Consider the following 18,960-nt stretch of genomic DNA (forward strand, 5'->3'; position numbering starts at 1 on the left):
CTCGTGGTTAGAGTGACACAAGATAGCGGCTACTGCCTTTGGTTTCCCGACCCTATGTTTCCGGTTTGGCCTGGGAAATGTAAGCTCGCTCTGACAGACAGCCGCATGCCTGTTTCCCATTAAGAAACCTCTCGTGTCCCGGCTCCTAACCTGCCCGCCAGCCCGCTCCTACACAGCCAGGAACATAACGCATAGAAGACGTGATTAATGAGCACACGCAGACAAATGCTGATTGATCGTATTAAAATCATAGAGCAAGTTGTGTGTTCGGGTTGCAGAATACTTTATTGTGTCTTTAAGAGAAACTAATGGTGTTTTTTTAGATGCTTGTAGAATTTCCCAGAGTTCCTTTTAACGCAGTGAAGCTGTGGCTTGGGAACAGTGTGGGCCGCTGCCGGCATTGTCAGCTCTCTTCTGCTGTTGTAAATTCCAGCCATGTCAGATGGCATTAGGAAAATCCTAACATCTTGGAGTGAGGCTGTGAGAGCGTAGCTCCACCCCCCCTGGTTTGAGAACAGTATTTAGTCCACTCGTACATACCAGAATCAATCTTCTCAGCCCTCAGAGCCTCAGCGCGGTATGACTCCAGGATAAATAAGTGTTTGTCCTGGCCTGCAGTATCCACTTAGAAAGACTGAGAAAGAAAGAGAATATTTGCACTGTAAATTTATCAGGGTCTTGAGTCAGAGGTTAGATGACAGGCTAACAGTCGGCATCTTAGTCTAATAGCAGAATCAAGTGACAGAAGCCATACTGAATGGATTACGGTCTTTTAAGTACGAGTATAACTCAGGCAGTGTAACCATTCCAGCAGTTTTTTCACTGCCGTCGTCCGTGTAACAGGGGGATTAACAGCGCCATAAATTCAACTTTTTACCTTCCCCTGCCTCAGAATCCACCCACTGTTCCCCTGAAAGAAGTAGGAAATATGGGCATTAAAAGTGCATGTGTTTCTGCTGGAGTCATTTTTTAGTCATCCGAGCTCGGGTAGACATCTTAGCTCCCGCAGAGCCATCGGCCATCTTGTTTGGCCGCCCAGTGGCGAAGGGCTGATTTATAATGTCTGTCTGCAGCCTCCTACCTGGCCTGGCTGACATGTCTGCCAGCTCTCCTGCCTCCTGCTGAGCTTCAGTAAGGTCATGGACTCCATTAGTAGATACACAGGTACAAGAATACAGCACTGTGACCAGTAAAGAGCTCTTCTTCTTTTACATTATTGTGGCTGCACCAGTGAATATTTTTATATGAACAGGATAAATGACTGCATGCCAACATATAGGGGTGTTGGGGAGGGATTCTTTAGTTCCTCTCAGCTCTATTATTCTATTATAATAATAATATATTCTATTATAATAATCTATTGTTTTAGTTTTACGTCCCCAAACTTTCCTGTTTTGGTTCACTCTAAAAGGAGAGTGATATTTGAGTTACATTTATCGCTTGGAAGTAAATGCAACTTCCAATGAATGTTATTTTGGCTGGTTGTGTGAATAGGTCCTTTGTCAACATGTTCATCAGAACAATTACAAAGGTGATAATATGTCAGTGTTGCGGGTGTTATCCTCTACTGCCCCCAAGTGGCCAAAAATGTCATCAATGCTGCTTTAAATTTAGTTTTCCAAAAGAGGTTTATATGGATCACAGCGTTTCCAGTGTGTCAACCATGATTGACTAAATTAAGCAATATCGTTGTTGTCAGATTACTTCTGACTGTTGATACACAAGACAATTACTCTACACACAAAACAGACCCCACGCCATCCGAATCAAACCAGCCTTGCTCTGTTCCCAGCCGTCTTGGATGATGATCTAACGTGGTAATTAGGCTGGAATGATTTTTGAGGCCTCCCGTCAGCATGCGGCATGCAGGGGCATTACTGTGTGTGTGTGTGTGTGTGTGTGTGTGCCTTCGCACGCAAATCTTGTGCGTGCGTGATGAGAAACAGATCTCATTTAACTCAGTGTGGTAAGAAGTTCCACAAAGGCTTCTTATACAAAACATTTGCCCAATGTTGGCTGTAATCGTTCTACTTTCATCCACTGTGTTCGGCTCTTGAAGGGTTATTTATGTTTTCCTTACCAAGTCAAGATCCTGAAAATCACTTGCTCCATCTTCAGATCTGAAGTTCAAGTTTCCTTTTCCCCCCATTTAAAGCGAGCCTGATTCAACGCACATGCTGCTGATGATTAAAGTGTCTCTTGCTGAATCACAGCTGAGAGACGGACGAAGTCGCTGTCATAAAACCACAAACGAGAAAAGCTCTAAATTAGTGTCATTCGCTCCTTTTTAGAACTCCCATTCTGCCTCGTCATTTCATCGGCTACGGTTTGCTCGCTGATTGATGCTCCTGACTGTTTCAGTTTCAGCTTTCACTCTGCACTGTGCCCATAATAGACTCCAACACGAGACTTGATTTGTGTACGTCTGAGCCCCGGGGGGACCATTCAGCTGTTACAGTTTTGCAGGAAAAGCAGATGAGACGAGTAAATCTCTGAGGCCTCACTGTGGGGAGCCATCTTTGTTGCCAGTCAGGGTCTGTGTACAGAGAGCCCCAAAGGATGGCGGTGCTGACCTGGGATCTTTTGTCAGATCACATGACCTCGCAGTATGAGCTTTGCTTTGACATGAGAGATAAACTGGTCCCAGATCACCAGTCTTATTCTGAGACTATTTATGCATGTGGTTCCAGGTTGAAAAGCTTTAGTGATATTTTTTTTTTTTTTATTGGACGGGTAATAGATGATACAAAAAAAGTCAGGCAAAGTCAACTCACATTGTACAATATACTCTGGAAAACTATGATCCTGGTGGTGTGTGTGTGTGTGTGTGTGTGTGTGTGCGTGCGTGTGTGCATGCTGACTTGAGGTGTACAGCACCTTGAGTGGTCGGATGACTAGAAAAGCACTTTCTAAGGCCATTACCATTTATCTGACGTATTACTGTAAAAGCTGTGATGATTGAAACGTCCCAAAACCAAAGAGTGAACACAATGAAAAGTAAAAAAAAAATGTTTTCTTCTTCTCCGTCTTTGCCAGGCCATGTATCTGAGTAGGGACGGCCAGTATCTGCTGACAGGCGGCGATGGAGGTGTAGTATCCGTCTGGCAGCTCCACGACCTCAAACAGCTGTTCACCTACCCGGGCTGCGACGCAGGGATCCGCTCTATGACCATGTCACATGACCAAAGGTAACGACACCTACACATCAAGGCCGATGCGAATATGTACTTGAGAGTACAAGAAAACTGTGAGTAATTTAATGGCCAATGGTCTTTTGTTTTTACATAAACAAGGATCCCGTGAATATTTTTTTTTAAGAATTGTGACTGCAACATGTATTGATTCAGAATTGAAGCGATTAGTTAATATTATCATTAGTTCATCAATAGAAGTTGTATCATAATAATGTTTGTATTGATTAATTGTTTTAGCTGTAATGGGATATTTCTTATTATAGAAGCAGTATTTTTGGGTAATGGATGAAGCAGATTATGACTTCATGCTGTTGCATAGCTTCATTTATGATTTTATTCAGTCAATCAATACATACAATAGAACAAGTAAAGCCACAATCTAATATACAAAAAAGAAACTGAAAAGGTATATGTAGAAGTATAATGCTTATATATTCCTATCCTAAATTCTTATCATATCTTATATTTAAAAGCTCATCATGTCTTCTGTGTGTGAAATCGTGACCTAAAGTAACTATAGATGTCAGATAAGCTCTGTGTAAGGGAGTAAAAGGTAAAAATTAATTATTTACTACAAGTACCTCAGAGTTGTATTTAAGTACGGTGCTTGAGTTGGTTGAACAAAATGTTACATTAGAAATGCCTCACATTTAATTTAATTACACAGCAAATTAAAAGCAAACCGTTTGTAGACAAACAGAACCTCATGTTGTTCCCTCCTCCCTCCTCTAAGGTGCATCATCACTGGCATGGCCTCTGGAAGCATCGTGCTCTTTTACAACGACTTCAACAGATGGCACCACGAGTACCAGACCCGGTACTGAGATCCAGACGGCGTGAACTCGTATCAAAGGCACTATTCTGTCTCTATCCTGATATCCTGAATGTATCTCAATGAAAGAAAGAAAAAAAAAACTGTCCTGCTATAGTAAAATAATCTGAACTATTTTTAAAAAGGGCATTGCTATATTTTGTAGATCCGATAGAAATCTTTCATATAAATCACAGGGTGTGGGTTATGTTATTGTACGGTTAAAAACAAATCTATTTTTAGCTGTAAGAGTCTATTTTCGTCTCCTCCAGAAAACAACCACGGGATTTGTGGGGGAGCTAGAAAGAACCTTTTTCTCTTGACTTAAAAATCCAAATATTTGTGTATTTTAGGGCGAGTGATTTATTATGATTTTTTTCCTGTAGGTGTGTGTGGGTAATTATTAAGCGATCATTCACTTTTAACATGCTTTTTGAAAACACAGTTGGTAGATAGGAATTGTTTGAATAAATAATATGTATTGGACAGAAGGATAAACAAAGGGAGGGAATATAAATATATAAATATCTATATATTCTGTTTAATTGTACGTCTCCATATTTCAAATTTCCATTCCCTCTGTACTTCTATGCTTGCTAAGAGATTGCATTTCTGTGCATGGCTCACTACTCATATAAAACATATCGGTGAAGAACTATCGCATTATCATTTAATACTTCAGTCATCAATAAACACAAAAACTTCCCTCAGTGACGTTAAAGATGAACTTTATATCAAGAAGGATGTCAGGAAAATCATGTCAAGGATTTTGCTTTTACATTTCTTTTCCCAAATGACTTAATAAGCAAACATTGAATATTTTTTTTCTGGGAATCTTTATTCATGTCTGTGATGGAAAGACTGAGTGTATGAGATCACTAATCAAATCGCATCATCTCGTCATACCAAGTGCCCAGGCCAGCTTAGGTTATCTTGAAAGTCCTTTTCTGTCTCTAACAGCGAGGTGAGATGTGCAATGACAGGAAGGACTTGTTGCTATTCCAGTCTGAGGTCTTTTCTCTTCTTTTTATCACAGGATGAGATACGTTGAGATGTGACTCAGTGATAAATTGCAATGAGACTTGATTCTTTTGATCCTCACTAAAATATATATGTCCATTTGTATCTCCTGATTTTGGGGGAAACATTCCTTTTAAAGTTTGTGCTTTGATGTGGTTTGAATCTCCGGTTATATGAGAACTACCGTTATGTATCAACCAATGTTTTTTTTTTTTTGCAATCATTTGATTGTTTTGTGTGCTGAGTTCTGACAATAAAATGGAATTTTATAACTTGAATTGTCCTTCGTGTGAGTGAATTTCTTACTAAGAATTAGTGTGACTCCACATCACCCTCTAGTGGCCAACACTTGTCTCACACACAGACACACCTATTTTTTTTCTACACTTATTTGGTTTGACATACTATACTGTTTTGAATTACCTTTTTTGCACATACTATACTATGATCTGTAGATTACTTTTGATATATTTCAACATACTATACTCTGACGTCTATACATTACTTTCAACATACTAAAACTGACCTTTTTATGACTTTTTGACATAGTATATACCATGAGTCTATTTTGTAATGATTTACCATCACGTCTACTGCATAGCATCCTCTAGTGGCCAAGTTATTCTCATGTACACACAGAAATGATCAAAGAAATATTCATTTGAAGTCTTTATTGCATTTTTGCTATTCTGTTTCTAAACAGTAGGACATTAAAAGCAGCCACTCAATGCGTACTTAAGAACACTGCTCCAGTTTGACACGGATGATAACCCTGTTTTAAAACTTTTCATACAAATTCCCTTTACAAACTGCAGATCAAAGTCTACTTTTAAATACATATGCATAAGAGGAAGCAACATGAAATAATGTACCAACTTGAATCAACTGACTGTGTGTGAGGGTTGTGACTAACGGGGAGGCAGGAAGTGGAATGGAGTTTGCATGCAGCTGGAAGTCCTGAAGAGGCAAAGAGGCATGTTGACGACACAGCGGGGATAAATGCTGTGGATTTTAGAAGAGTTAGTGCACAAAACAAAAGTCCCATTTTTCAGTCAAGCGATTTTGATCAAGGCATCATTAAGTTATGAGCTGTTAGCTAGTGGACCTGTTACCTTGTCAACAATAATTCATATAAACCCAACAGATCGAAAACCACTGCTGTGTTGACTAGTTCCATGCAAACCGCAGAGTCAGATTTTAAATGGGAATTATATCAACTGGTATTCTGACTGCAGTACTGACTTCAAAAGAAAGCAGTTCAGTTTGGAAAAAATCCAGTCCTTTAGAATTAAATCTGCAATTTGGTTTCATGTCTCCATTTCTCTTTTTTTTTTATGTACAGCAGTCATCTCAGACTTTGAGGGCCATTAACTGCTCAGACACGCAAAGGCAAAACAAAAAAACTTCAAGTTTTAAGTGGACAACTAAGATTCTTCACACGATGTACTACAGCGTTCACATCAAAGAATATACAAACAGTATTTTGATTAATGTGTGTGTGACAGTTTCAGTGGGTGCACAAAATAATACCTAAATACACAAGATGTTTTATCTGAAATAACTTCCTATACCAAATACAATGAATTTGACAAATTAAAAACATAAACGTAAAACAGCTGTAACCTTTTTTAAATTGTAATTATGAAGAAGAAGAAAAAATCGCAAGTACCACAAACTAAATTCCTCCATTGTATTGTGGTGACAGAAATATATATCATAACCTCAGCAAAGTAACCAGATGCTTTATGCATAACTAAATAACAAGAGCAGTGGCTCCTAACCTGGAGAGTCTGGGGGTCACAAGATAAATACATCTGAGGAGATGGGGGATAATTGACAGGATAGCAAAGAAGTGTTTATTATTATTACTAAATATATATATTTTTCCCCAGTTTTTTATTTTTCTCCTGATGTTTGCTTTGTGCTTTTGCATTAATGGATATTTCCATATCTTTAGGCCCTTAAATGTTATTAAATATAACTATGTGGATCTTTGGTTGAAATTCATAACAAGGGGTCAGAAGTAGACATATTTTGTATGGAGTCGCAACCCAAAGAGGTTGGGAACCACTGCACTAGTGGTAATTGAGGACATTTTTTTCTCTTTTAAAATTAGGATTAACACTTTAAATTGAAAGTAAACAGCCGTTTGTGTCATCTTTAGCGGATCTGCTTATTACCACTTTTCCAGGCATGATTTCAAGGCACACAAACGCATAAAATCTCCAAGTAGAGATGAAACTGTTTAACAAACAAAAGCGATATTAGATGCTTGGTTCTTTACCTTTATTTAGTCAACCCATTACCATTGGGATGACAGGGTCACAAGCAATACGATGTGATGATAGTTTGATTACAGGTAGCGAGGCTTGCAAGGTCAGATGTTTGATATGTTAAAATACTTTGATGTGTTATGGACCTAGTGTCTATGCTGAAGCAATAGGAGTTCGCAATGGTGTGTGAGTAATTAATAACTATTTACAAAAGAGCCACAGGCAGTCAAAATGGGATAATAAATAAAATAATTCACATTAAATGTGTAATGCAGGACTACTAAAGACAAACAACTCAGAACAGTGATGCATTCAGTTCACTCCCTTTCTACAAATCCTCTAGTAATAAATACAAACATATATACAATCGACAAACTCTTTGAACGACTTGTATCCTCCGTCTCTGAAAATGAGTGGGATGAGAGTGAGATATACATATAGACACAGCAGTCACTGGCTCAGTTTACAGCTACAGGAAATGCTCAAGATGGAGTTTTAACCTCCTCATCTAACACTTTATGACACATAACTGAAAGAAGGAGTGAGGAGTACAATTGGCTACAAAATTGCCATTTAAATCTTCTCCATTAGCTCTTCAGCAGGTAAAGGGCTGGGAGAAAGAGGACCAGTGGGAGAGGGCGGGGTCGTGGATCTGGGAGGTGTAGAGGGGGGAGAGGGGAACAGGGTTGGATGAATGGGTGATGGGAAGGGAGGGTCTTGTTTGGTTGGGGAAGAGAATGGGAAGAATATGACAGGTTTGATGGGGGAGACTGGAGAGACTGGGGAAGGGGAAGCTTGTTTTGTGGGAGAGGAAGACAGGGATGTTGCCTCTTTGGTAGGAGAGGAGGAAGGAACTTGCTTGATGGGAGAAAGAGAGGCTGGTTTGGTGGGAGAAGAGGGAGGAAGAGAGGCTGGTTTGGTGGGAGAAGAGGGAGGAAGAGAGGCTGGTTTGGTGGGAGAAGAGGGGGTTTGGGCTGGTTTGGTGGGAGATGAGGGGATTTGGGCTGGTTTGGCGGGAGATGAGGGGATTTGGGATGGTTTGGTGGGAGATGAGGGGATTTGGGATGGTTTGGTGGGAGATGAGGGGGTTTGGGCTGGTTTGATGGGAGATGAGGGAGGAAGAGAGGCTGGTTTGGTTGGAGACAACGGGGAAGGGACAAGTGTGGAGGAAGTGTTGCAGGTAAAAACAGCAGGAGGGTCAAAGAGTGAGGGGGTTTCGACAGAAAAGCAGGGAGCGGATAAGAGCGATGTTCCTATTTCAGGATTGGAGGAAACGGGCAAAGAGGTGATGGGGAATGTTGTAGCATCAGGCACAGCAGTCGCAGCAGTCTTGGGTGCCTTGGGACGAGCGGACTTGGTGGGTGAAGCCAGCGTGGCGGGTTTGGGTTCTTTGGCACGTGATGCCTTTTTGTTTGGAGAAGCTGGTCCTGACTTTGTTGGTGAGGCTGGTTTGACTGAAAGGGATGACGGGACTTTCTTGCCAGCCGACGGTGCAGGATATGGCACAGTTTGGGGCTGTGGACGATGACGGGTGGCGAGCGGGAAGGTCTTCTTATCTAGAGCTGTGCTCTGGCAAAACAGACGGACAGACCATCAGCTTGATACTTGCGTGCCATTGAAGCAATAATAACACCAGTCAGAGCAGAGAGAGAGAGAGATACTGTGGGTCAATCTACATTCAATTAAGGAAACTTATTCCTTTAGCATAAAAGGAAATTTCCTTGTGTGACTTCCTTGGAACGATCTCGAGCTCTTGCAGTGAAAAAATTGATTTAATCAACTACCGTAAAAGCCGGGTTACAAGCCGCTACTACCTTCGGTGGTTGTCCCCGCTGTAGCAAGCTAGCGCTGCTGCTAGCTCCCCGCTGCTGCTAGCTCCCCGCTGCTGCTAGCTCCCCGCTGCTGCTGCTAGCTCCCCGCTGCTGCTGCTACTGCCCGCGTCCCCTCTGCCCGAGTCGGGCGTCGAGCCAGGGCTGGTCCTGCTACCTTTGGTGGTTGTCGGGGAACCAGCAAGAGCTAGCGGAGAGCTAGCGGAAGTTAGCGGGGAACTAGCAGCAGCGCTAGCCGGCTACAGCGGGGAACTAGCAGGGACACCCACCGAACGTAGTAGCGGCTTGTAACCCAACTTTTACGATAATTGTTTTCTTTTTAACCCTACAATTATTAACTGCTTACCCAATCTTGTATTTTTTTCTAATGATCTTTATGAATGAACAACACGCTCAATGAAACAACCTAATGAAATGGACATAAATAACTGAAAGATGATTAAACAAAAACACAGTTTTTTGCACACCCCATGAGAAGACAAATCAGATCATCACTCCTAGTCTATGTGCAGAGAAAGGGCAAATGAGAAAGTCAACTTTTATGTTTTCATTTAATAGATAAATAGATGGTGCGTTTGTCTTGTGTAAAGCCAATGATGTGTTCTTATGGTGGACAGGAAACTAGATATCATGTTCCTCATTTGCCCTTGTGCTGAGTCTCAGCAGCAGAGCAGACAGTGTTAGTACATACCATCATTGCCTTGGAGCTAATTCGCAGGGACGCAATGCAGGGAGAGGGGAGAAGCAAAAAGGGACAGAGACTAGTCTTACTCACAACTTCACAAAACAAAGTCAACACAACAAGCATGAAGGCCGGTGGACAGTTGTTGTTCCAACTCAACGCTAATCTGGTATTTCAGATCATCAAAACACACAATTGGTTTGACCAAATGACTCTTTGCATTCAAGAAGACTGAGTTGGAAGAAACTGTATGACTCTCTATATCATTCAAAAATAATGCAGTGTTTTAGTAGGATTATATAATGCTTTGGTTTTAATAGTTAAGACTGACATTACTCTAAATTTATTCTAAAAAATAAAATGAAACTTTATATTTGTGACCCACTTTTATAGATTCTCATCTTCCATATGAACTTTGGCTGAGTCACAGAAAGTATTAAACCACATTGTTGGTTTGGATTTTTCAGAGGATTTGTTGGCAAGAAAAATCTAGACTAACGTCAGCCTTGTGCTTTACAGTTGGCAGGGGAATATTGTATCCAAGCAATAAAGCCACATTGGTTTGCATCCATCTCTGCAAATGAAACTACAAAATGGTGGTTCTCACGTATTTTCCACAAGGTGGCACCAGAGCACCATTAACATTGAACAGGGCTGAACAAGCAACTATAGATGTGTTGACCCCTATAAAGTTGTTTTTAAGGCAGAGAGGGAGGCAAATTAAACTGCTCTTGCGTTAGCACATGCTAAATAACCGCGATGGCAATGCGATTAAACAAACACATCCTTCAAAACATAGTCATTTTCACATCCCATAAAAATGTGTGATGGATACAAATGGAATGAAAGTTGGAGCAGAATGAAAAGTATGAAAACAGTCAAGAGGGGTGAGGACAGAATGCATGTTGGGAGATTTTTATTGAGGTCCACATCAGCTTGTTATTGAGAGCAGTTACTTCAGCTGGCGATTGATGAAGAGCGGCAGGGGGCCTGAGAAAGAGACAGGAAGGACGGGAAGGGGAGAGCAGTGGGGGTGGGAGTTGTTATAGCTGGAGGGAAGCGGGTGAAGGGAAGGGCGATGGCTGGAAAGGAAGAAGGGAGCAGGAGGAGGGGTATGAAGTGTGTACCCAGCTCTCAGCTCCAGGCGTCCCCTTTGGTCCTGGGTTGGGTGTGAGGAAGGGGGTGAGGAGGAGGTAGGAGGAAGAGGATGGAGTGGAGGAGGAGGAGGGGCCGAGGCCAGGTTCCGTATTTACACCTCAAACTGTCAAATGAAATTTACAACAAGAAATGAGGCGCTTTGCAGAAAGGACCAAATGTAATTTCTAGCTAGATGCTTTCTTTTATGCCCCTTTCCTGCTCTCAGTCCAGACAGACAGACTGAAGAGAGTGGGCTGATGAGTAGTGTGAACAGATGAGAAGAGGAGTGGAGGAAGTCAAACTCTACAACAGGAAATGATGCAAGTGATGCAAGTGATGCTTGAAACAGACAGGAAGGAGGGGTGTGACTGCTACAGGAATGGTTTATTCTGTCCTGTCCTAGTTTCCCTCCCTCCCCCCCATCATCCCATCTCTAAAATCTTGTCTTACATGTTTACAGCAGCACAAGTTGTCTAGAGGTTGTCTGTCTCGAACGTCATCATGGACGACGATTCAGTTCAGATATTCTTAGACTGGTGATTGGGTGGGCGCACGATTCATATAGAAGTGAATTAGAAGGAGCTCAATCTTCTGTATTTGGGTCAGAGATTCACTTTCAAGCAGTACGTGTTTGGAAAAGGGCCTGACATTTTCAAGCTGCTTCAGACACCTTCAATTACTATTAAAGCCATGTCAAAACCTCAATGCTGCAGATTAAAGAGGTCACTGAAAGTTAGAAATCTCATGAAGCTGTAAGAGTACGCTCTACAAAAGACTGCGGAAGATCACGAACAAAATGTGCAACAATATAACAGTGATATTTACTGAATTGTGGGTAGTTTATACTTTGGCTTGTGAATGTGTTTTGGGTGCTTACCATGATGACGGACACTCCAGCTGTGGTGTTGTTGTGCTTAGGTGCAGTGTTAAAGTGCGTCTTCAGTTTACCTGTGACCTCCATCTTCATGTTGTTCTCCATGACTGTGTCGTCCTACATGCACACACCCACACACACACACACACACACACACACACACACACACACACACACACACACACACACACACACACACACACACACACACATGCAATGAGGTGACGTGGTGCAATGGCTTTCCACAACGAGAAACCATCTTAATGCAGAGATGTGCAGAAAAGTTGCCTCACACATGCAAAATACAGAGACAGACATACCGTGACCCACGGATGGTTGAGGATGTCTTGTGCTGTGTATCGAGCCTCAGCGTTGACCTGCAGCATCTTTCCAATCAGCTCCTGCAACAAAACACACCACAGCTTAGGATGACATCATTCTTCTACCCTTTCGATTGTGTCATTGTGACCTGACTTTGACAATACACCCACACACACACAAGGATTGGTCGATAATTCAATATTTTGTTTACCTTTAGGGATTGTTTTGTGTGTGTGAATACATGATCACATTGTGTTATTGTTTTACAAGATTCACTTACCCAAATTAAGTGTTTCAAAATGGATAGTTTTGTTTTATACATATTCCTGTAAAACTTTTGTCTTAAGTAATTTACGAGTGGAACACAGTTCATTGTAATAAACACGAGTTTAGAGCTGCATTATTCTGTTTGTTTTATTGTAAACTTGAGAGCAGCACTCTACTATAAGCTGAAAATGGCACATAGTAATTAAGTGTACATGCCCACTGTGTTACTGAACCACTGTAGCAGCATTAGTATTCATTATGTCATGTTTCTAGCCAATTGATGAATTAAGTCTAATATTCTCTCGCTCTGTTTTGGTTTCCACCAACTCTTAAAGGAAAAGTCTGTCTCATTAGCTGATGGATGCTCCACTATGTTCACCAGCTAGTTGCTAACTGTATTTGCCTGCTTATTGGTGCTGGGTAGGCCGCATGCTGTAGTTTTTATTTTATTTTTTAGAAATGATATTACTGAAAACAGTTTCCTGCTAAAAAGCAGTGAGAATGGACCAAAACGGTAAAGTTGCAGGCCACAAAACCAAAGCAATGAGCTGAAGGATGAGCTGTCGGAACTTTATATCCATATGTAGTCAGCATCACTTCACATATCATATTGATTAGTGTAGCTTTAAGTAGCCCATATTTGATTTTACCTCCACTTGCTATGTCATCACATAAGCTGATAGACAAATAGCCCAGCCTTAAAATGAGCATGAACACAATTCAGCACATTAACACCTATTGTCACACAGTCAAAGCCTTACTTAAATTTACACCTGCACAAAGCTAAATAATTGCAAGTAGGTTCATGCTGTGGAGTCTATAACTGGGCTATGTCCACAGTGACAGGGCCGCTGTAATAACAGTGGGTTTAATGAGCAGTTTGGTCTTGCATGCTGAATGTGGGCTGTCACCCTAATACATGACACTAATTTAGAGCTTTGGAGGGGTTTCTGTTTGGTTCGGCAGACAGTAGTCATTACTGGAGAGTGAACCATGTGGGTAGAAACTGTTTGGAGATATATGTCAGACGTTTTACAACCACGGCATTCAGTTAAAGGTAGAATTGTTTCTGGCCTCATTCCGGTTACGTAAGGATGAGTGAAATGAATCAATGCAATGTCCTCAAGTGTAATATAAACGTGTGTGCTGTTGTGTTGCTTGTATGTGTGTGTGTGGGGTCCTAACCTTGGCTGAGTCAGTGATGTTGTCCCAGTATGGACTGGGAAAGTCCAGTTGCCCTAGAAGGATCTGCTCAAACAGCTCCTCTTGCATGTTATTCTCACTACATAAAAAGACACACACACACACACACACACACAAACACACACAGCGAACACACATTTATAATGTATTACTCAGCGCAAATGGCACACTTCCATTGTGAAAAAAACAGCACTGCACTTTGCATAATAATGGCCTCACCTGTAACCTGTCCTTAAATTACTAGCTTATTATAATAACTGTGAAGTACTATAGATTAAACATCGATCACATTAAGATAAGTCAAATCCCTCCCACACTCTGACTGCAGGATGACAATCCTTAACACGATGACTAATCACAGCAACTGTTTGTCTATGTAGCAGCAGGTAATTGGTATGAAATTTTGTTTTATACAATATCATTATGTCAATATTATCCACATGTATTATGCATGTATCAACCATGAATTAATGATGATCTTTAATGAGCGATATGAACTGAAGACAAGTACCTTCTAAATGGAGGGAAGCCACAAAGAAGGATGTAGGTGATGACACCTGCAGCCCAGATATCCACCTTCAGACCATACCTGTGAAGGAAAGGAGAGACAGAAAGGGTCAGGTCAGGATTAACTGCAGCTAAATAGCTTACTGCAAACCAGATGGCTGAGTGACTGAATATAAAACAACAAAATAACATATTAACATTTTGGAAAGACTAACTGTATTTCATCTATATGCCATTATGATGTGGTTGTTGTGATATATCCATTATATCACAACAACCATTCATGCAAAAAGTACCAATATCCTTTTAATGTCCATGAAGCTAATTATATCACAGCAGTATTGCAAAGCCACATTCCTACTCTGCTATTGTACGTAGAATATGTTTCCTTTAAACTGCATGTTTCTTCGTAACGAGAAAAATATAATAACGTAATGTAGGTACTGAAAGCCCCATAAAGTAAGATCCTGCTTACCCGGACTCCGAGATGATTTCTGGAGCTACATAAGTAGGAGTTCCACACACGGTATACAGAGGTCCTTCCACCACTGTGGCCAGGCCAAAGTCCCCCAGTTTCAATGACTTGGTGCCATCTGGATACTCAAACACCTAAAATAGAATAATGCTCAGTTAAAGCCCAGTGAGCAGCTGGATTTGTGGGAAAGAAACTGGTGTGAGTGTAAATACATACCAGCAGGTTCTCCGGCTTGATGTCTCTGTGGACGATGTTGGTGCTGTGCAGGTACTTCAGAGCTCCAGCAAGATTGTACACCATGACACAGGCGTCCCTCTCGGTGTATTTGGCCGAGGAGGTGATGGCATCGAATAAATCCCCTCCCTGTGTCAACGTCAGCAAAGTGGTTAAAGATCAAACCGAACAGCGCTGATGTTGCCCCCCTTGTTAACCTCTTCTGTACCTTGACAAGCTCCATAACCAAGTAGAGTTCAGAGGGCGTGTCCACCTCCTCTATCAGCATGATGATGTTGGGGTGTTTGACCTTCCGCAGTACAGCGACCTCATTCTCTATGAGGTGCTCCTGGAAACACACCAAGACAAATACTCAAAGTTACAGTGTGCTCTAGTACACATGATCCATGTATGCTAATCAACAGACACTGCATTGTTGATTTAATCTGAATGTGTGTCAAGGCTGTGTGTGTGTGTGAAAGTGTGAAGATAATTTGAGTTAGGTGATGAATAAAACATGACTGGACTAATCTGAATGTGAGTAAAGAGCATCACTGTGGTGTTAACAATGATCTGTGGAACATATGACCCTTCCTTGAGAGTGTGTGCAATAGAAAAAGGAATGGGAGAAGGAGACGGTAAGAAAAAAGACAGAGTGAGACCTTTCCACTGCACTTGGCCTTGTCGATGATCTTCAGTGCAAACTCTTTTCCTGTGGACCTGAGAAGAAACAGTGCAATTAGGCCCAACAATAAAAACGGCAATGATGCTGCAACAATATCTGTAATTCAAATCAAGCACTCACAAGAGAGCCTCAGTTAATGTGAGCAGGAGCACTGCCACAGAGGTATTGGGAAGGTATGTTAGCTGCACTAGCAAAGTATATAAAAGGAGCAGAGATATAGCCCGGCTCAACCGCACACACCAGGATGGAGAACAGTGTTTCACTACAGTGTCAGGTTGAAAGTTTCAAGTTAGTTTCACCTCCCATCAGGGATGTTGGGTGTGGTCAGAAGTGAGCTGTGTTGCACCTGTAAAACAGTGATGTCATTGTGTATTGCTCTCGAGACAGTGTACTTCTACGCCACTGCAGCGAGGTGAGAGAATACCACTGGAGGCTTAAAGTTAGTCTTGTAAAAATCTGCAAAATAAACATAATAAAAGGGGCTACAGCTCAGTTTTTGACCAGTAGTGGAGAAAAAAACCTTTGATTGTTTTGGTCACATTCGGGGAAATTGGCTTTGTAAATGTTTTTTTGAGTGAGGAAATCAATTTGACATGTTTCTTCGTCCTCAATGACACACACAGTGCATATTTGCAAGATACACCTATTCGAAACAGTTACTCTCCAGGGAACCTTAAAGTACTTTCTAAGAAGGTGCATCAGATTATGAGAACACACACACTTGATTGACTTCCTCTCAGCATCCTCTTCCATGTCTGCCTAAACAATGTGTTGACTCAGAGATTAAAAGGCTAATGAAGTAAATTCTCAGCGGGGTTTAATCCATGGGATAATTCTGTCTCCACAATATCTGTCATCAGGATTTAAAAACCCTGACGGAGCAGTCACCGCACATGATGCACGTTTCAATAAGTTGCACAGCCTGTGGTGCCAACTGGTCGTTACACATTTGCAGTGGAAATGAATGTGTTTCACCTACCACTCCACACACTCTTTGACCACAGCGAAGTTTCCATCTCCGATGACCTTGCCAATCTTGTATTTTTCCGCGATGGCTGAGGCCGGCATGAAGCGGTTTCCATTAACTGCTGAGGAGAAACAAGCAGTCACAACGTGGACACAGACAAGCTGTTCAATAACCCGACGTGAGCTCGGACAGCAACTCAACCAGGTCTCAGTCTGACTTAAGGAACCACATGCTGTGCAGATAAATAACACACAGGCATCCAGATGCACAGCATCCTTCAGTCTTCCGGTCGGTGATTATTGAACTGCGCAGCGATATTATGTCGACACACACACACACACACACACACACACACACACACACACACACACACACACATACACCCCCAAAATCGAGACAAGTATCTGCTCACACAGCACTGGGACGCTCCACTCTTATCATCCACACGAGGCCTGCTCTTTGCCACTTTTGGTGTGTAAGCAAATTGTTAAACGTGTCCTGATGAGAAAAGATGAGGTGACTCAATGTCATTTCTACACACTGGAGGCTGAGGGAGAGGAACCGAGTCTTAGTCGGCAGAGCAAGTGAATGGAGAGCGAAGGAGAGGACGTACCCTCTGGACTCAGCCGATCACTCTGCTCCTGGTGGTTGTTTAACGATTCATTTACATTTGAGGATGAGATGTAAAGTGACGGAGGGACCTGCAGGATGCAAAAAAGAAACAAAAATAGAGATGAAAGCCTGGCCTCAAACTAAAGCCCTCGACATATCACCATGGTAACCTTAGGCTTCAAAAGCACCCACAGAACTTGCTGTGTGTGGATAAAACGATGGCTGATCATTGGTACGTCTTTTTTTTTTAGTGTCTTTTACTGATGTCATTGTGTTGCATAACATTTTTTCAGATGTTATGAAATAAGAGTATTCATCAAATGTTATACTCAGACATTTAATTGTTATGCTCAATTATTGTCTGTTCAACATACTTTTTATTCTTAAACTAGTAAAAAAAACACGTGGCTATGAAGTATAACAACCTGTGCAATAATAATTAGTGATGGCGAGATGAATCTTCCTGAAGCATTGAAGCTTTCCATCCAATTGGTTCGCTCATGTGCCGAAGCTTCATGGGGCTTCATCTGCTCTACTGCGCCACCAAGTGGACAATACATGTAAAACAGGCAGTGTTCATAACGACAACATGGCTTTGGTGTGTGAAGCTTTAAATCGAATAAATTATAAATAAATCGAATAAATTATGTTTGTGACGCCAATACATCAATTATTAACTTATTAATATTGTGTCTAACTTTATGATATAATGGCGGGGTCAAAATCAAAACTCGAAACAAATTGGGAGAGGGTTGTGATGTGACTGTGGGTCAGTGGCTACAATATCCGACTTTCAGTCAGAGGATCGGTGTTTCGAGCCTCGGCTCCGTTAGTCCATGTTGATGTGTCCAATATTTTTTTAAATAAAAATAAGAACTTTTTCACAGTGCTGGGCTTTTTGAGACTGCTTTATAAAATACCCTTTCACAGATACAGATGAAGCTGGGTACAGAGAGGAAGGGGGGAATCCATTGAGTTTCGCTGCCCCTTATATTTCAAATCGCACGGCAAACTCACGAACCATTTTCTGAATCAGTCACGTGGTACGACCGGCTTGCGAGGCTTCGAACGTCACCGCATACGTCATCGACACAAGCCTCGATACGCGCTTCACCAAAATCTACCTGGATTACTCGACACGCGCATCGAAGCCTCGACACGAAAGGACACATCACTAATAATAATATTATTTAAATGGTGAAGCAGTTCAAAATGAAGCATGACCTTCAAAATGCACAAGGTGCCAGAGCTACTGGAATATATATCCTCGTCCATTATCCACATCTCATCACTGCACATTAAACCATTATGGCTGCAAATGAATGATTCATTCTTAAGAGCTTCCTTTCTGCAGGTTTAAAAATCTTATGGCTATATGTTTTAAATGTCAGCCATAAAGGCAGCATTAAAATAAGACCAGTGATCTTTTCCATTATGCACAGTAGTGTCCTGCACCATAATGCACTACACCTTACTGTAAGGATCTATTATTCAGTCTAAAAGGGCCATCCTCAGGACCAAAGTAGAAATGGAAAATTGTCACGGCTGTTTTTAGAACTTGCAGCTATGTATTGACATCCTTGTGCTTCCTCATTTCATTTATTCTAAAAGTGTGACCCTAATTTAGCTCGAGCCAGTGGATTTTAAAGCTGTCAGTAAATCATAAAAATCTAGTGTCCTGCCAAATGAATGTACATGGATAAGTCCTTGGCTTGGCTCGGAGAGGAATGGTGGCACTCTGGAGGAGGATTGCCAACTGGCTGCAGCAGTTAGAAACTCTGTAGTTTGGGACTAACACGCAGCTTATAGAAGAATCCATCAATAAAACAGATTAGTATCTCTAGCTCGACCAAAAATACATCACAGAGCTGCAGCTTGGGCAACATGGAC

At 41.6% G+C, this 18,960-nt stretch overlaps 2 protein-coding genes across 2 annotated transcripts in view; one reads left to right on the forward strand and one right to left on the reverse strand.

Annotated features, from left to right (window-relative positions):
* The window catches only part of lrba (LPS-responsive vesicle trafficking, beach and anchor containing), a gene marked incomplete at its 5' end in the record, with an annotated part of 181,654 nt that extends 176,357 nt beyond the window's left edge, over nt 1–5,297 (forward strand). Inside the window, 2 exons of the mRNA XM_079220303.1 lie at nt 3,037–3,188; nt 3,928–5,297. Coding sequence (XP_079076429.1) covers nt 3,037–3,188; nt 3,928–4,018 — 243 coding nt within the window. The 3' untranslated portion in view covers nt 4,019–5,297. The remainder of the gene's footprint in view (nt 1–3,036; nt 3,189–3,927) is intronic.
* A 2,596-nt stretch (nt 5,298–7,893) lies between these two features.
* The window catches only part of dclk2a (doublecortin-like kinase 2a), a gene marked incomplete at both ends in the record, with an annotated part of 41,405 nt that continues 30,338 nt past the window's right edge, over nt 7,894–18,960 (reverse strand). Inside the window, 12 exons of the mRNA XM_079219983.1 lie at nt 7,894–8,425; nt 8,653–8,867; nt 11,824–11,937; nt 12,141–12,221; nt 13,594–13,690; nt 14,123–14,200; nt 14,594–14,727; nt 14,810–14,956; nt 15,036–15,155; nt 15,469–15,526; nt 16,471–16,579; nt 17,072–17,159. Of these exons, the coding sequence (XP_079076109.1) occupies nt 7,894–8,425; nt 8,653–8,867; nt 11,824–11,937; nt 12,141–12,221; nt 13,594–13,690; nt 14,123–14,200; nt 14,594–14,727; nt 14,810–14,956; nt 15,036–15,155; nt 15,469–15,526; nt 16,471–16,579; nt 17,072–17,159 (1,773 nt within the window). The remainder of the gene's footprint in view (nt 8,426–8,652; nt 8,868–11,823; nt 11,938–12,140; nt 12,222–13,593; nt 13,691–14,122; nt 14,201–14,593; nt 14,728–14,809; nt 14,957–15,035; nt 15,156–15,468; nt 15,527–16,470; nt 16,580–17,071; nt 17,160–18,960) is intronic.

The sequence above is a fragment of the Taurulus bubalis genome (assembly GCF_910589615.1).
Source record: "Taurulus bubalis genome assembly, chromosome: 6".
Lineage (NCBI taxonomy): Eukaryota > Metazoa > Chordata > Actinopteri > Perciformes > Cottidae > Taurulus > Taurulus bubalis.